Source organism: Caenorhabditis remanei, chromosome IV (assembly GCF_010183535.1).
Source record: "Caenorhabditis remanei strain PX506 chromosome IV, whole genome shotgun sequence".
Classification (NCBI taxonomy): Eukaryota; Metazoa; Nematoda; class Chromadorea; order Rhabditida; family Rhabditidae; genus Caenorhabditis; species Caenorhabditis remanei.
The window spans coordinates 17,726,921-17,744,927 of record NC_071331.1 but is presented as its reverse complement, the minus strand read 5'-3'; the positions used below and the strand labels follow the sequence as shown (position 1 = coordinate 17,744,927).

Genomic DNA, 18,007 nt, shown 5'->3' with positions numbered 1-18,007 from the left:
GCTTGATAATTAGTTACGGAAAAGTGAAAATAGTGTCAGAAAGGGAAACGGATCCAAACTGAAAAGTTTTGGTAGAAAAGTTCTAGATTCTGTGAAATTCTTTACGAATGAAACTATGAACGCTATCAAGTTTAACTGAAACTATGAACCATCCTCTACCACAAAAGAACTTTCCAAAAGAAACAACTCCCACCTAATAAGCATTCGAAATGAAGCATGAGCTAGTTAACACATATCAAACGAGGTTGAATGGACGACAGGTTCTGGGTGTTCTTTCTCCTTTCCGCAAGGCAATGAAGAATATAAGCATGTATGCGCCAAGGCCAGAGAACGCTTTATCTGTGTAATGATGTGAAAAATAGGCGGACGGGGAGGAGGAGCGGTGATGACGTGGATTCTGGGTCAGACTAGGTCTTGACTGGATCGGGTTGGGAATGATGCGGGTGTTCTGGAGTTCATTAAAAAACAAGAAATTACTGAAACGAGATGGATACAGTAGGAATTAAGACTTGCATCTTCGAGATATGTTTGATATCTCTTGGCAAAAAGATTTTCGAAATTTCTCAAAACTGTGTGAGCTTATGTTGCTTTGTGCCTTTAGTATCTCTACTGACAACATATTCCTTAAAGAAACATTTTCGGTTTCCCAGACGCCCTTTTCTACCTCAATTTCCAGATTATGAATGACGTGACCCTTATTTGTTTATGCAAACATGTCTAATGACTACCACTTAATAGACTTTCCAAAAAAAACCGTCCGAAAAATAAGTCAAGTTGGTCAAATTTCGGGTCATCAGGTGACCCGAACCGAACCGTTCAAAGTCCACACTCCTTGACCATGAAACCATTAGCATTAAGGTAAAATTGAAATGATAGAAATGGAGGAAAAACAAAAAAGGAATAACCAGAGATCAAGTCCGAGAAAAAGGGGGTTCCCTCTCTCTAGATAAAATCCATAATTCGGCGAACGGAGGTGGAAGAGAAAAGACACATGAGAAGTATGCTGCAGAGGAGACGCCGCCCCCCTAGAAGATGCAGAAAAAGAAGAAGAGAAATCGGACACGAATTCAAAAAAGAAAAATAGAAGGCGGGGCTTATATAAAGGTGGGGAGATGGATGACGTAACAAACGGTCTCGTATATTCTCATTTTTCGTATAACAATGAAGAAAATACGGGAGAAAACTGACCGATGGAAGACTGACTATATAGGCTAGAAATGGCGGAGAAGGGGCTGTATTTGAATATATATGGACCGTGGGGAGACAGGTGTGTGTGTGTTCGCAAATGGGTTTCCACTGTTGATTGAGAGAAACCGGAAACGATGGATACGGATGAAGACGTCGCTTTTTGATCTGGACGAAGGGATGTGGCTCTAGATTGATCGCGGTTACCTCGTAATCTGCCATCGTCTTGATTCAGTCTCGAGTGTTGCTCAGGAAAAAAGGGATCAAAAGATTTCTCGAGGCTTCCCTCTTGAATAGAATCCTGATGTTTCAGCCGGTGATAACCAGCTTACCTACGTGATAAAGAGATATCCCACCTACCTAGTTAAGCTTTGAACTGCATATGTCTGACGGCTCAAATCAGTTACTCATTCTCCAATAATGCAACAAAACTGTAACAATAGAAATCACGTTCTCCATATTTTATTTAACACCTTGGTTCGTGATCTATCACGTCAGAAAGCTTGACAGGTCATTGGTATGATGAAACTATGATGATGAAGCATTCAGTATCAAAAAAGTTTGGCTGAAAAAGGAAGGCATTTTCCTTTTTAAAAAAAGTTGAACCTCTGGGCTATAAAAGAAGTGTGATTTCTGTCAGTTAAAGTGTGAATTCGTTAAAGAAGACAGAAGGTTAGAGCTAATTTTGTGATTCAAACTAAAAACTGATTGCAAAAAGTAAATACGTTGATCATGTTAATTAACAGTATTTTGTTTTTTATCCTGTCCAAAACCAATTGTAAACAGTACCAACTTGCAGAAAACTAACTAGGGAAGGCCCTCGACTCGGTCTGGAGTTATGGGACGTGACCAATATCATTGGAAAGCTGAGAAAACGCTGATTCCAAATATATATTCAGTTTTTGCCCTCGAGGCCTGGTATTCGAGAAAAACGAGGTCAAAGTTTGGACCCTCTGACAAGTCATTACCTTTCCGACGTGTGAAAAATATCGGCAGCGTGGTGTAGGTGGTAGTGAGGGGGCATGGCATGGGGAGGGTTTGGGTTCGGTTCCCGTTCACGCCAAATTTTTTTTGCATTTTTTTCAATCAGCTTTTATGATTCTCTAACCAGGTCTGCCACACTTTTTCAAGATTTGGACTATGTTTTATTGATTTTCATGTAAAAATAACTAATTTTGAGAAAAATAATTTTTCAAAAATTTGTCCATCACTTGATGGTCCAAAAGTGATGAAGTACTCGGATAAATTTTCTCGGATTTTTGTTTCAAATTGTTTACATTTACATGAAAATCAATAAATCATAATCCAAATCTTGAAAAAGTGTGGCAGACCTGGTTAGAGAATCATAAAAGCTGATTGAAAAAAATGCAAAAAAAATTTGGCGTGAACGGGAACCGAACCCAAACCCTCCCCATGCCATGCCCCCTCACTACCACCTACACCACGCTGCCGATATTTTCCACACGTCGGAAAGGTAATGACTTGTCAGAGGGTCCAAACTTTGACCTCGTTTTTCTCGAATACCAGGCCTCGAGGGCAAAAACTGAATACATATTTGGAATCAGCGTGATTTCAGCTTTCCAATGATATAGGTCACGTCCCATAACTCCAGACCGAGTCGAGGGCCTTCCCTAGTAAGAAAATATGTTGTTTTTTGTTTCTTTTTAACTACGTCTTTAATTGATGACGTAAACTTTAATCTCTCAAATACTAAAAAACATTTTCAGCCAAAGCGAAAGACAACAACAAATTAGGTCAAGGCGTTTTTGCATTCTTCGAGAAATCGGCAACTATATGAATCCAGATTTCAGGTTTCCAGAAATGTTTTTCATGATATTGTTTACCGATAACTTGTCTACGTAGGTATATACACACTTCTAGTTAGATCAAAATCAACAAAAATTCCGTTCACTACAAATGTGATAAGGTGATGATGATGAAAGGGCAGACTGGCCCAAGTAACTATTTCATCCCCTGAATCAGAAGAAGAACGTCATCTAAACAATTCTGACGTCTTATGACTATGAGGCTACAAGTAATGGTCATTACCACATTCTAGCTAAACCTTCTAGACAGAAGTCACTTCTCAGACCCACAAGATTTGCCATTTTATGGACGTAGAGAGATCATGATTAGCCTTGAGTATATATGTGTTTAGGTCGTCATATAGAAATCTTTTTCTCCATTTCTTTAGTCGGAAATGGTGAGAGAAAAAGAAGTTGATCGAACGATGAGGGATATCGAAAAAAACTTAGTATGAGATGGAAAGAGAAGAAGGGGATGGACATGATCTGTTGATTTCATTTGATAGTAGAATTGTAATGGGTTGGATTTCGAAATGAATGAGAAAGATACTTTCGAAATGAGGACAATGATTTGTTAGATGAATTATCATGTAGGTGAGCCGAATTTTCATGAAGATGAACAGCCATATCTATTTCAAAATCGGTACCAAGCATTCTACTTTTTCTCCAACAATCTTTCTCTTTATAAGCGAATCCCACTGGGTGAGTCCTGGTCAAAAAGACAATAACCTTTTGTGTATCCTTCACCCAAATCCTTGTTCCAACTAAAATTGTCTATCAAACCTATCCGTTGTTCTTTTCCAAATCACATTAATCTTTCACACATCCCTATTCTAATCCCAGACCACTCGTTTTGCAGCCCCTTTCTTCTCTTTGACAGGTCATAATATCTGCATCCAAAGTGTCTTTGTTCGACCACCTGGTGTCTATGACCATCTTCCGTTTTCTTTTTTGGTCAACACTGGAATTCCCATCTTACCACACAACCCGAATATGTTTGTTGTCTATATTGGGTTGAAGGTTTTGATTGACCGTCTCCCCTCAATCGGTTTTTTTTCAGACATAAATACTTATAATAAGTTATGAAACTTTTGTCCCGTACGGTTTGCCATTACGATTTCACTTCCCCCGAAAAGAGGGTTTTCAAGAGTTTTTTCTCGGAATGCGTGGGTGGGGAGGTGGCAATTGTGTATTGAACACGTCGGAAAGGAGAAGGCGATGAAAATGCAAATGTGAAGAGGGTGGGGTAATAAATGGCAAGAAAGGAAGATGAGTAGGATGGAGGAGAAAGATCAAAAAGTAAACCAGGGCAATCTAGAGGAAATTGAAGGGATGGATCCTATTATAGCGGAAGTCGTTAGGCTTTGGCAAAGATTGTTGGCGCTAATGAGCAGAGGGGAAGTGATGAGATCTGAGATTAGGATTCTGAATTAATTGCGTTCGGACGATAGGTTTTATACTGTAGATGAAGCTTCACAAGGTTTCCTTGAGTTGCGTAAAGTGGTGGTTGAACGTATTTATGGCCAGAATTATGAGCAAGACTAGGTAATATATTGGGCATACTTTCCGTTTCCAGAGACCGCCAACTCCCAAAACACATGATCAAACTAACAAACTTTCGAATTGAGACTGTACTGAAACTCTCGAAAGACTTCTGGGATCGTAACCCAGCCAAAACTTCATTGAACTTTTCAGCAAAAAAAACTCGTTGTGATTTTTGATAAGACAAACAAATGTTTTGATTGAGGGAGGTCCATAAGGAAGTATCGATAGATCAACGAAAGAGGTGTACACAGACTAAACTACAGTTTCCAGTTGCCATCGTAAATTATGAAAGAGGTTGTAATAGTCTGGGCTTTTGAGGAAGTTGTGACATTCCAGAAGAATATTGAAGTTTTGAAAGAAACTTTTAAAAACAAACTAAACAATTGTTGACTATTCTCCAAAACTGTTGCAAGTAGTGAAACCAATCTAATTATACAAACCGTTACCGATCCTCTTGAAGTTTCTAGTTTGATCTCGCCCGAGTACTCCCAGCTACAGTACCTAAACCTATACCCAAGTCCACTCTCTCTGAAATTCCAGAACACCTCACAAGACCACTCATGTGAACTAATTACCTTCTTCCAAAAACGGGTGTCATAAACTTTTTGTTCGGATAATCGAATCAGTTCTTTTTCTTTTTTCTGGGTAAAGAGACAAGAGATCATATGATTTACAGTTTCCGCTTCCCAAATTGGTTGATTGTTTCTTAGATCAATTGGTTGTGTTCGTGGAGAATAAAAAAGAAGAAGATGATGAGAAAACCAAAGATTCGTATCACTGACGTCACGGAAAGATGATAACGGATGGATTGCAAGTCGAGAATGAAAATAAAATGAAAAAAAGAGAAAGAAATCGAGAAGATGTCGCAGGAGAAGGGAGAGACAATAGATACATGACGATTCGGGTTGACCCGCGCAAAAAAGAAATATATTTTTTCTCTCATTTGATGCAAATAGTACATTGGTATTTGTTAGTGATTCGTTTGCTGAATTTGTGATGATCTACGATCATTTCGAAACTATGAAGACCCGAATACAATATTAGAAACACTTTATTACGGTTTTGTTTGTTCGTGAGTTCCAATCGAAGAAACACAGAAATAGACAACAGATCTGACAGAAAAAGGGGGATCAGTTTATAAGTTTTTGACATTTCACTAACAGAAAAGGAATTGATTCAATCAATAAAAGAATTCAAAGAAGGACCATTGATGGGTTATGAAGGGGTCCGGAGAGTTCACGAGAACCCTCTTCACCTTGCGGATTCTTCGGGAACGAATCAAAGAATGACGCCTGAAAGGGATCACGGCGGTCGCGGTTCTGAAAGTAATGAAACATTTGAACGGTGCAGAAATAGTTAAAGTTTTGAGAATTTTCTCTCATGATTTGAGGTGCCTTGCCCTTATCAAACGTGAAACGTCAGCATCGGGCTCGCAACAGAACTCACAAATTTATTGAAGAACATGTCACTTCTTCTCTTATGTTTCTCAAGCTTCTTGAAGTAATCCTCGAACTCTTTCTTAGTTACGACACCATCACCTAAAAATACAGAAATTCGGGACCTTCCATTTTCAATGTTCCACTTACCATTCCCATCAAATCCATGGAATCGCCTCGATTGATGCTCTAGAAACGGGCGGTCTGACAATAAGAACTCGGTGAACGTGAGTTGTCCATCCTTGTTAGAGTCGATTCGTTGAAATTCTGGAATAAACATTTCTCTTCAGATCAATAGATCAAATAGATCAAACGTGACCTATAGAATTCGTGTGATCTATGTTCTAAAGTTCTTGACCACATTACTTTGGTGATTGATGGGGTAGTAGCAATCAATTTGCTATCATCATAATGCAAAATCATTCGTCAAACGATTCTAGCTAACTGACGAGGGAGTGGCACGATGCCGTTCTCCTCCTCGATACAAACCTTTGACATTCGGATCCGTCTTATCAATCGGAATCGGAGTAATATCCATTTTTGGGACTGGAGTAATCTGGCATAATACCAGTGGAAGCAGTAGAAAAGGTAGAAGACGACGCATTGTACACTCGGACCCCTGGTAAAACTTCTCTTTTATACTCTCCCACGATTCGGATACCGGATCTCATCATCCAGAAGAATTCTTCATTCTCCGATATGAAAAAAAGAAGAGAAAAGTAACGATGTCTCTCTACCGATTCAATTGTGTTATAACTTGTATATAGTGATCGGTTTTATAGGAAGAAACATCTAGATGACAGGGTGAAAAGAAAATAACTAGATTAAGATCCACGGTATGTCGAATAACCCCATGGGCTCAGTGTCAATGGAACATGATAATGTTGAGTTGGGTCATTAATCTGGAAGACAACTTCTACGTATGGATAGAAACTGTCGATTCCCTTGTTTTTGTAGAATGGTTGAGTCAAGTAGACGAGACGATAGGTACCAGCAATCAGGGCAAAGTCAGGGGAGACCCAATCGACTCGTCCATTATCTTGTGTGAACCTGAAAACAAGAATTGATTTTCAATGAAATATTTATTTCCACTCACTCGGCTCCAATCTTAGTCCATGCATCATTCTGTTGAATAAAAGCCAAAATCTGGATTCCAGCAGCTGGATGTCCGCCGGAAATGTCTAAGACGTGAGCAGAAATGGAAGCTGTCGGGACAGCCGGTGCCACAATTGACAGAAGAGAGGCTGAAATTCAACAGCTATGACTTTCAAAAACCAAAAACTTCATAAAAATAATAAAACGAAACAACTTACCTCCAACGAAAAAGACGAATAGAACTGAGAAGTTCATTGTGTATAACTGAAATAGTGTGTACATTTTTCTTATCAGTGAATGAATGAGCACAATCGATTTTGTATTAATTGATATGTTTACAGACAAAAAAGATGATTAACAAGTATACTCTAGGGAAAACTTCTCGAAACATGTTTATTTTATGTTTTTATTATTAAATCGAATTATTACGTAAACAAATAACAACAGAAAAAAAACACTTGGCATCTAGGTAATGTAGTTATGAACACATTCCTCATTTGCGAAATAGAGAATAAAAATTGCAATTCTTGACAAAAATTTTGCTTCACAGTCTAGAAAAGCCTTACGAAACTTTAAACTTTCAGTTTTCTCTAAAATACAGAAAGAATCAACTCGTAAATACATTTCACAATAAATGACTTCTGAAATCATCTGAAATTTATGATCCTCACTAGAGCTGTGCAGAAGTAAAATTTTTGAAAAGGGAGAAGGAAGAAGGAAGAAGGAAGTTAAAAAAGGCCCGGATGAAGGAAGAAGGAAGTCGAAGGAAGGAATTCCGCACAGCTCTGATCCTCACCTTTATCTTACTATTAGCATCTGACGGCCAGAATCATTTAGAAAACCAACTCACACCACCAGAAAAAATGTTGAAATGGATTCTGAATAACGAACAAAAAGTCACGTAAATTCAAAAAATGCCCCAAATACTTTTTGTTCAATCCATTTCAATATTTTTCTGGAGGAAACACAATCGTCTTCTAATATCTTGAACAACTGTGGAAATCGGTCAAGAACTTCCGATAAACCTTCAAGCTATTTCAGATTTGCATTTTCTGAGAATATTGCTCAAAATTTCAAAAATATTTGACTTCGTTGGGCAAAAAATAAAATTTTCAAATTTGGCCTGTCTTATATGGAATTTTCTGACGGGCCACAGATGAGATAATTCAATTGTTCAATATTGTCTTTGCCAGAAGGCAACCTATGCGCGAAGGGACAGACACATCTCTGTGCAGAATCAATGAATATTCGTGTAAGTCGTCTATCCTGCTCGTTTATGTTAGAACATCAGCGTTTTTTTTTTCGTATCCTCTCTCGCCAATTGATTTTCAAGTCCATCTAGAATCTCGACTGGATCAATATCCTCAACCAGAGTAATCACGATTCTGGATGAAAACCCGGAAATAAACCTTTATTTTCAAATTTTCCTCCAAAAACTCCTCGCCCCACGAGTCTCCTCACGATTGGCGCTAGCATAATTCAATAAACCGTATCCCTCACAATCAGACTACCGAAAATAGAAAGCTCCCATCAGATTCAACTTTTTTTTAACATCAATCAATTTGAAATGAGCCCCACCTCACGCCTGTACTCATTTCGACAATGCTGTAAAAAACCGCGACGCCCACGACTGAAAAATCAAAGTTGTCAGAATATGGGCAATGTGTGGGCTCATTTTAAACTTCTCAATCTCAGAATTTCAGAGGTGAAATCTGATACCTTGTAAACCTAGATTCTTAGGGATCTCATGAGAAAAATAAGCACAATCAAAAGAAAGTGAGAGTGTGAGACGATATACACGGTAGTCTGTGAACTCCTCTGTTTATTGCGCTGTCTTCTCACCCGCTGTTCAATTTCTTCTAATCCTATCCATCCTGATATTTCCAGATGTCAGCTCTTCCGATTCTCAAACTCCCAATCCTCGTTTTGATGAAGATTCTCAGAATAATTGATGTTGAGACAGTGTAAGTTAAAAATTTTCTCCCTTCCTTATCCAATCCAATTCTTCCAAGTTTTCAGAATCCCCATCTCATTATGCTCCCGTAAAATGTACCATCTTGTCAAAACCTTCCGAGATAAATCAGATACCCTCAGACTTAAAATGGACGGGATAGATTTAAGGGTACAACTTGCGACACCGGACGGCAATTACCATGAGGTTGAAGTCGTAGCAGGAACGTCTGAAACTGCTGAATGGGTAAAGATCGATGGTCACCTAGTACCCATCGATCGTTCGAGGAAACACCATGGCTGGAACACTTATTGGGACGATAAAGTAAAAAGAATGCAATCAATAATGGAGTATCTATCAGATCTATTTGGCATTAAAAATGTGACTACAATTATAGTAACCCGGGGTACAATGAGACTTCTGGATATACTCAAGGAGAGACAAGAGAATGATTATGAACTCGTCATATATCATCAATTAAGTGAAAAAGAATCTCATTTTATTTTGGAAAATCACCCTGCAAAAGTATTGAGAATCGAGGGATTTTCTCACAACTTTCCAATTGCAAAACACCTGAAATCAATTGACTCACTGATTGTAGGCTCGAAATTATCGATTACTCTCGATGATCTACTTGACATGGACTGTGTGGAGCTAGTTTTAATGGGTAATCGTTTAACTGGCACTGGACTCAAACGGATCCTCCAACACTGGGCTATTGATGGGTTCCGACGACTCAAGTATCTCAGATTACGTGTTTGGGACTTTAATTTGGAAGACGTACTTAGAGATCTTGATGGGTTGACTTACACTCGGATGGCAGGAAAAAGAACATATAGGTAAGTTGGGAAGGCACTCCGCTGGAAGGCAAATAATTGTGATTTTCAGATCAAATATTGAATATCCAACTTTTGGTCATCTACTTATTACTCGGAATGATGGTGTCGTCGCTTCGTTTGATTATTATCGACACGTAGGCATAGTTCAATTTGGTGTCTGGCCGGATTCAAAGGGAAACACTAATTAATACTAATAATTGTCTGTTTTTACTGCACACCTGTTTTAATGTTATCAATAAATCTGTTTCAGTCGGAAATGGTTATGATAATTGTATTCCTGACACTGCGCGCATCGAAATGAACCCCATATTGATCATCTTTGGACTACTATGATTTTCAGACTTGCAACGGGCCGGGCCGGGCCGGGCCGGAAGTAAAATTTCTAAGGCCCGGTCCGCGGCCCGGTCCGGCCCGGTCGGCCCGGAAGTTCAGTCCTGAAAAAATTCAAATTTTTTTTTAGAAAATTTCCCGATTATTTTTTGAAAAATATTTCTTAAGAACAACTTTTTGTAGGTTTCGAAGGTTGTTGAAAAATATACTTGAGGAAAAATAAGAAAAATGTTCAGAAAATAAATTTTTCGACAAAAAATTGTAGTGGAAAAAGTTCAAAAATTCAAATCCGGGCCGGGCCGGCGGGCCGGCCCGGAATCTTGCAAGTCTGATGATTTTTTGAGTATCGCCTCGCATGTTCTGAAGCAGGAGAGGTCAAGTTAGCATTTAAGAGACAATATCTGACTGGCTCGAGCACAGGCCATACAAGCCACGTTAACACATTTTCACGCACAAATTTGAAATTTTTATAAGACAGTTTTTCTTTTTGTTTATACAATTTTTTGAAAAAAAGAAATACATAATAAATTCAATTTATCTAGGAAAATTGAATCCTGTTGTTCATTTTCATGATTTTTAGAATGTCAACATCTTGTATCTTTCTCAACTTCCAACCCTGAAACTCGCCGGTTATTTTACAAAGAAATTTAAAGTTATCAAAATGAAAAGAGGAAAAATTCGCATCGAAACCACCAAAAAACAAGAAACAACAGTATAATATGCACGAAGAGATCGTGAAACCCATATGAATTGAAAATAAAACCTATAGAATGTACTTATAAACGCATTCCTCATTTGCGAAGTTGACCATGAACAATCGCATGTGGTGTCCTTGGACTGGTCTGGAAATATTCTTGCTTATAGATTCGAAAATCAACTTATACTTACCTGTAAATGGCATATCTTCTGTCTTTCAGCAACTGGAAAATGAAGTCGTGGAAGAGTTTCTTCTGGAGATTGTCTGGCTTGTGAATCTAAAATTAAATTAAAATGTCATCATACTTTATTTCAATTGCGAGATACCTCAATGTTGAATTGACAGAAAGTGATTCCGTTTTCATCAAACTTCCCATCATTGAAGAAATGATCAAACAATCCATACTCTGCACCTTCTCCGTCAATCCAAATATTGTCGATGAACTGAAATAGCATCGATAACCTAAGAATCTTTAATTGGCCAAAAAAATTAAAACTTAGTCGGTGCTGTTTGAAGCTTGAAGATTGTATTCAACTTACAGTTCTTTTTACCAAATTCTTCAAGAAATAGATAATATCAAGAGTAACAACAGTTTTCGTGGTATACGAGGCTGAAAAAACATCTGGAATTCGAGAATCTGGAGAAGGAGGAACAGAGGAGAATTACTTACTGTTGATAAGAACATTCGCTTCTGCGAGTCCGGCGGCATCTGCGACTGCAAATGGAAAATATTTGCCAGGAAGTTTTGTGTAAAGGTTTTCGTTGATCTCATGCATCGGATCAGCACCGAAGAACTCGGAGCCATGTGGGAGACCCTTGATAAGTTTCTCCTCAGCACCAGTGTCATGACCGATTCCAAGAGTGACAATAACACTTGGTAGTTGCTGGAAATTATAAAACAATTACGAAGTTTTCCATTTGCAACTTACCATTTTTGGTACAATGTGCCTTTTTGTCTCATCAGAATTTGGGTAATCTCCAATAAAAAGTCCCTTCATTTCTGGAATAACTTCACACAGCTTGATTCCTCTCCACAGATTTCCCCAGAGCTGAAACATGTAACACTTGAGTCCAAAAAACCAAAAAAGGACTCACCCCGTCCGGGTTCCCATCATAAATCGATATGTTTTTCTTCAAACAATCATGCCATGCACTATAGTTCTTTGCAACTTTATCAACTGCTGAGTCTCGTAGTCGGAACGATGTTGTACTGGTATTCAGACTACTGTAACTGATGTATAAGAGAAGTGATACGGATAGAACGGCGAAGAATGTGGCAGCACCGCCCCGACGCATCATCGTCAAGAGCCTCTGAAATAATTGAGATTAGGAATGTTACCAGAAGATACGATTATTGCTCGAACTTATAGCAAGGTGAATAAAAAACTAACCCGGGAGGCAAATAATTTAATGAGATTACAGTACGAAAAGGTTTCATAGTTCTCACGAAACACTTCCGTATTCTTGAACTTAGAAAAATAAGATCTAGAATTCATTTTCAGTGCGACAGACACCTTCTTCAGTTTGCCGTTCAAGAGTGAAATATCCCGAAGACGAACGGAAACATGCCAAAAACCGGAAAGGTAGATGCCGGTTTCAGTGTTCTCTAATTTGGACATCAATGCTAAGCACTCTACGGAAACAAAAATTGCGGGCAGATTTAAGCTAAGATATGATCGTCCGTTAAACAGAAAAAAGTCAATGCTATATGCTTGAAAAAGGACTAGTTGTTGGAGGGAGAAAGAAAAAAGAGGAATCAAACTATTCGTTTCCGAACTTTCGTTTGTGGGAAAATGCAGTTTCATGCAGAGACAAAAGTTTCGAGACCACACGACACTGTTAGTTTTTCTGTATACCTGAAGACAATGTGCCTAATAGGATTAATTATTTCCAATAATGACTTATTTGAAACTCCATTTCTCAAGTTTTCAAATTCTTCAAAGTTTTGTATCACATTTTCTTTGAACTATGGAGTTTTCTCAACCGAATGACCTCCAGTCTGAATTTTTCTAGTTTTCTCAACTTGGCTATTGAAGTAAGTACAAGAAAACATTAATTTACACCATAATTTGAAAATCGAAAATCACAAGAGAAAGGCTTATTTCACTGTTCTATTAATCTGTACGGAAGAAGTAGGAGAAAAGAAACCGTGATAACAGGAAAAACGGTTGAAAAGGAAAAGTGATAGAGACAATTGATGACCGAAAAAGGGAAAAAGAGAGCAAATAATAGGATAGAGAAGACGGAGAATATCGTAGTTTGTTTTATTGAGTTTTGTATTTTCGAGATTGAAAATTTGAATCTATACGAATTTTTTTGAGCTGGTCAGTTTCCTAGTTGGTGCATTTAGTAAAAAAATCGCGGTGTAGCCGCGAAAATCCAGCTGGAATATACAAACTATAATTATCATAACAAAAAAGCGTTTAAGAAAAGATAACTAAAGGTTTTCAAAACTATGACAAAGGATTCTGCTCTTTGGCTTTCTTGTTAGAATATGATACTGAGGTGTGGCTCGTGATTGATAGATTGAGAGAGAGGGGGAATTTCCTGCTAATAACTGTTAGCTGATCAGTTTCCTAGGTAGTGCATTCAGTGTTCTCAAAAGTTGTATAGCTGTGAGAACTGCTTGAGGGGAAGGAGTTTTGCTTGTTTCCCCACAATTCTGACGATAATATTCCAACCAAATATATTTTGCAAACGGAAATATAGATTTTCAAAAGTTATCATCTGCCACGAAAAGAGAGAAAAGCAATATAGTTTCGCGACGGAGAACACCGAAACTCTCCGACCCCCTTTTCTCTTTTTCTTGCAAAATTTTGCAAATTCGCCGCATTAGAAAAAATTGCAAAAAAGACAGTTCGACCTGCTTTACTTTTTCCTCAAAATCAGAAACAAACGAGAGTGATTTGAGTCGAAAAGTGTTCAGTTTTAAGAGTGGCATACATCGTTAAAAAGCGATGAACTTCAACAAATATTGATAAATTTCAATTCAAAGTTTTGTTTGCTCAGACTAGGAAATGATACTTTTATCTTAGAATGTAAAAGGAAAACGAACACAGTTATATTAAAGTGACTGAAGATGATTCCAGGTTGGGTGCAAAAATGAAAGTTGAAGATTGTACAGCGGAAACGTGTCGTGAGTGGGAAAAGAAAAAAGAACTAAACTGAAGTTTCTTCTTTCTCGGAAAAGGGGTAGACCTCCGAGACAAAATACGAAAAATTGGGAAAATGTACTAGACTCTATGAAATGTGAAGTGCGGAAGATCAGACATTGTCATGGATACCCGAGAGGAAAACTAGTCTCGACCATCCGAGTATTCACCATCTTCCTCTTTTTCAATATTTTACATATTTCACTTGATAAATATTCTTTTTTCAGTCTCATAGTCTTTTGTATATAAAGCAAACGAAAACACTTACTTCACAGAACAATGACCGCCCTTTGAAGACTTTGAATTGAAAGAAATTTCTGGAACGATACGAGGCAAGGTATCAAATTCTATATAAAATGGAAAGTTGTGTTTGGAAAAGAAGATTTCAGCAAGAGTTTAGTAAAACAAAAATGGGCGTGCACTTCTCCTCTTCTGGTCTATTTGAGCAGCTTTCCGTTTGCAAGTTTTCATGTTTCATGTTTTATTTTTTTGCGTGCAAAATCTGTGTCGGTGAGGGTCGAGCTTTTGAGTTTTCGATACGTATAGAACTGCATGGTTATCCGCTTTCCGGTATAGAAGTTTCATGGTTCGAAATACTGTGTGCCCACAGTGATTTTCTAGCCGATCATTTGAATTGCGGTCCGTAATGGTGTTATTCAGGTCATGTAAAAGTGTATTTTAATACACTGTTTCCTTATTCACGAGCGCCGAAAAACTATTTTTTTACAAATCTCAGTTTAGCGTTCGTCTAACAGCGCTTTTCCCTATTTTTACATTTTTCGACATGTTATGTAGAAAAACTGTCAAAGGGGGGAGCATAGTAGAAAAATGGGAGAAAAACATGTTAAAAAATATATTTTTCACCGTTCGTGAATAAGGTAAAATATTTATTAAAATACATTTTTGAATGATCTGAATAATCCCTTTACTGAGCGTCAGATGCTGGTAAAAGTGAGGTCATCATAAATTCTTATGATTCAGGAAAATTAGTGAGAATACAGATGTTGCCATAATCGCTGTTTTCTTTTTCTAGCTGAATATCGGTTATAATCTCTTCAGACTCGGTCAATCTGTAAAATGCGGCTTTCTTATCGATACATGAAAATATAGTTTTCCACTGATGATGCTTACAGAAATATACTTTTCAGAAAAAAGAGATGTTCATTTCCTGAATTTTCGCTCTCTGATCTCTTGAATCTAGACATTCATCAAACAGACTATGCACACAGAAGCACAAACTATGGTATGGTTAAGACATCATGGTGCACACTCTGCATCCGCTGAGCTGATCTCATGGAAACACTGTTAAAGTTGGGATGCCACAGTTTCTAGAAACTTTGATCCTCAAGACTTATTTTACAGTTACAGTACCGGGTGAGCTGTCGTCTTAAAATAATCATAACTTTTTAGGGAATGTCCGTACAAAAAAGTTGTCAACTACAAAAATGAAGTTCTACTTTTGATCTGTACGATCCATTAAAAATCTACTAGATGGGACAATCCATATTACCATGACACACTCTCAAAGTTGGACCTTTTCAACTGAAAGTGGCCAAAGTTTATCACCTTATGATCGGTACTGTATAATACTATAAACATAATCATATTGCAGTAAGGTCTAAAAAGTTAAATCTGCAGAGATCAAAATCGATCATGAGCATTTGTGTCAAGGATAAAGCAAAGAATATTACTAGCCATTCACTTGTTACGATAGTTTTTGTCTAAACACTAACGAAACAGTCTACAAATGGATTCTGACTTTGACAAAAAATGGAACCAGTGCAGTAAACCAACATAACCAACTCTAGGCGCAAAATTACAAACCAGGGAGGAAATTTTCGTTTAAAATGCAATATATGTATTGTATATTTTTGAGTCATGAACGACAGTTACTTTGTATTCTTCTGTGGTTTCCCTTTATTAGTTTTTTCTGACTCGTTCTATTTTTCAAGTTTTCAATACTACTTTTTTAAAAATAAATCAACAAACACATAAAATTTTTCAATAACTATTCTCGCTAATAAACTTTTTCGCACAAATCGGATCTCTAAAATTGACAAAAAACAATCGGATATGGTTTCCTCGAATCGGACGGAAAAACGCATATCTCTGGTCTTCGTAAATTCTTGTGATGAAATTTTTAAATTGATTTTTTCGTATCGCATCTGGTAAATGCATCTGAAAATAAATATTCAGCTGATATCAGATAATGAATTTGGCTACCTCCATATTAAACTGACAAACAGTAATCCCCTCTCGATCCAGCTGTCCTCCGTTGTAAAAGTACTCAAACAACTCATATTCTGCGTACTCTCCGTCTACCCAGATATTGTCATAGAACTGAAAAAAAAACAGTTTTAATCTAAAATCAGAATCTCAAAAAGAAGAAAACTCACCGTTTTTCCAATAATCCCTTTCAGAAACTGCACGAATTCAACATGAATTACTCGTTTCTCAACATACACTCCTAGAAAACCGGATTTTTTGAGAAAAAAATTCAAATTACCATCCAATAGAACAGAAGCCGTTCCCATCCTAGATGAGTTTCCAACTGCAAACGGGAAAAATGTTCCAACTTTTGAAAAGAGTTCATCGTTCCCTTCTACAATCGGGTCAGCCCCGTAGAATTGGACAGAATAGTTGCCAATTCGCTAAAATTTTTCAGTATTCGGGAGATGAATGAAACTTGTAAAACCTTACTTTTTTCATTTCTTGCTCGGCATTCACATCTTGTCCAACTCCCAGCGTAACCACACTCATGACTGTATTCCCACAAATTGGAAGAATCGAATATTTGGTTTCATCCAAATTATTGAATGGTTCCATAACTATCGTCCTCAAATCATTCAACATCTCACACTTTTGTACTGGATTTTCCAGTTGATTCCAGAAAGTATTATCATCAGATGACATCAGATATTCCATCTCTTCTGACATACATTCCCTCCATTTATAATAAATTTCAGATGAGGTACTGGAACTGATTAACTGAAAGGACAACTGTAGAAGAAACTCCATCAGAAAAGACTCACTGGTAAACTTCTTAAAACTGGAATTCGATTGTGATAAAAATACAAAATGGCAGATAACAATGCAGCAAGTAAGAGTAAAGTTGAAGATCGCGTCATATCTGAATAACAAAAAAACTGTGAGAGAGTGGTGTGAAACCGAACAAAAAGGGGGATCAAACGAGCGACAACCCGATTTATTCGGTAATGATTCTTTGGATTTTTCACTCACAAAAACACAGTCTACGACTAGAAAACATAGGTTAGTTGCAAAATATACATTGACTGTTGTATACAGAGCTAGTGAATGCCAACAGAACAAAAAATCGTTTGTTCGGATAATTATTTCAATAATTAATTACTCATATTCAGTGCCGGCCAAAAAATATCATATTTAGCCTTTTTTAGTTGAAAATTCCCAACTTTGATAGTGCGTCATGGTAAAACTAACTGTCCTACAAAATAAATTTTTATGGATTGAACAGACCAAGAATAGAACTCCACTTTTGTAGTTGACTTTTTTGTACGAACTTACAGTTACATCTCGACAAAGTAATTTATTTCTCAAATCGCCCTATTTCAGTGCAGAATAGTGAGATTTTTGTGCTATCCACTTTAAATTACTGTAACTCTCTAGGAAGTGTCCGTACAAAAAGGTTAATAACTACAAAAATGAAGTTCTACGTTCAATCTATACGTTCCATAAAAAGTGTACATTGAGGAAGAAAATTGTTTACTATGACTCACTCTCAAAGGTGGACATTTTCAACTGAAAAAGCAACATATGATATCATTTTGGCCGGTACTGTAGTTATTGGTGGTTATTGCGGATATGAAATAAATTACTTCAGAAAACATACCCCACGATTGAATCCAAGTTTTCATAAATAACAAATATTTCCTCCTCGTTGCCATAATCTTCAACTTTTTCCATCGAATCCTACCTGACGAAATACTAGCGAAA

The 18,007-nt window shown here is 37.4% G+C and overlaps 4 protein-coding genes across 4 annotated transcripts; 1 reads left to right on the top strand and 3 right to left on the bottom strand.

The window, feature by feature from the left end:
- Positions 1-5,728: 5,728 nt before the first annotated feature.
- Positions 5,729-6,575, bottom strand: GCK72_014940 (uncharacterized protein; the record flags this gene model as incomplete). Its single annotated transcript, XM_003108580.2, has 4 exons — positions 5,729-5,854; positions 5,982-6,073; positions 6,122-6,238; positions 6,461-6,575. The coding sequence occupies 4 exons, from the start codon at positions 6,573-6,575 to the stop codon at positions 5,729-5,731; spliced, it is 450 nt and encodes a 149-aa protein (XP_003108628.1).
- Positions 6,576-6,795: 220 nt separating this feature from the next.
- On the bottom strand, positions 6,796-7,321 carry GCK72_014939 (uncharacterized protein; the record flags this gene model as incomplete). Its single annotated transcript, XM_003108692.1, has 3 exons — positions 6,796-7,021; positions 7,068-7,215; positions 7,285-7,321. The coding sequence occupies 3 exons, from the start codon at positions 7,319-7,321 to the stop codon at positions 6,796-6,798; spliced, it is 411 nt and encodes a 136-aa protein (XP_003108740.1).
- Positions 7,322-8,953: 1,632 nt separating this feature from the next.
- Positions 8,954-10,044, top strand: GCK72_014938 (uncharacterized protein; the record flags this gene model as incomplete). Its single annotated transcript, XM_053730547.1, has 3 exons — positions 8,954-9,030; positions 9,086-9,856; positions 9,906-10,044. 3 exons carry the CDS (start codon positions 8,954-8,956, stop codon positions 10,042-10,044), a joined length of 987 nt encoding a protein of 328 aa, XP_053585319.1.
- A 905-nt stretch (positions 10,045-10,949) lies between these two features.
- On the bottom strand, positions 10,950-17,163 carry GCK72_014937 (uncharacterized protein; the record flags this gene model as incomplete). Its single annotated transcript, XM_053730546.1, has 11 exons — positions 10,950-11,028; positions 11,075-11,160; positions 11,210-11,326; positions 11,423-11,493; positions 11,554-11,767; positions 11,813-11,932; positions 11,979-12,194; positions 16,259-16,375; positions 16,432-16,686; positions 16,736-17,023; positions 17,068-17,163. The coding sequence occupies 11 exons, from the start codon at positions 17,161-17,163 to the stop codon at positions 10,950-10,952; spliced, it is 1,659 nt and encodes a 552-aa protein (XP_053585318.1).
- Between the last annotated feature and the right edge of the window lie 844 nt (positions 17,164-18,007).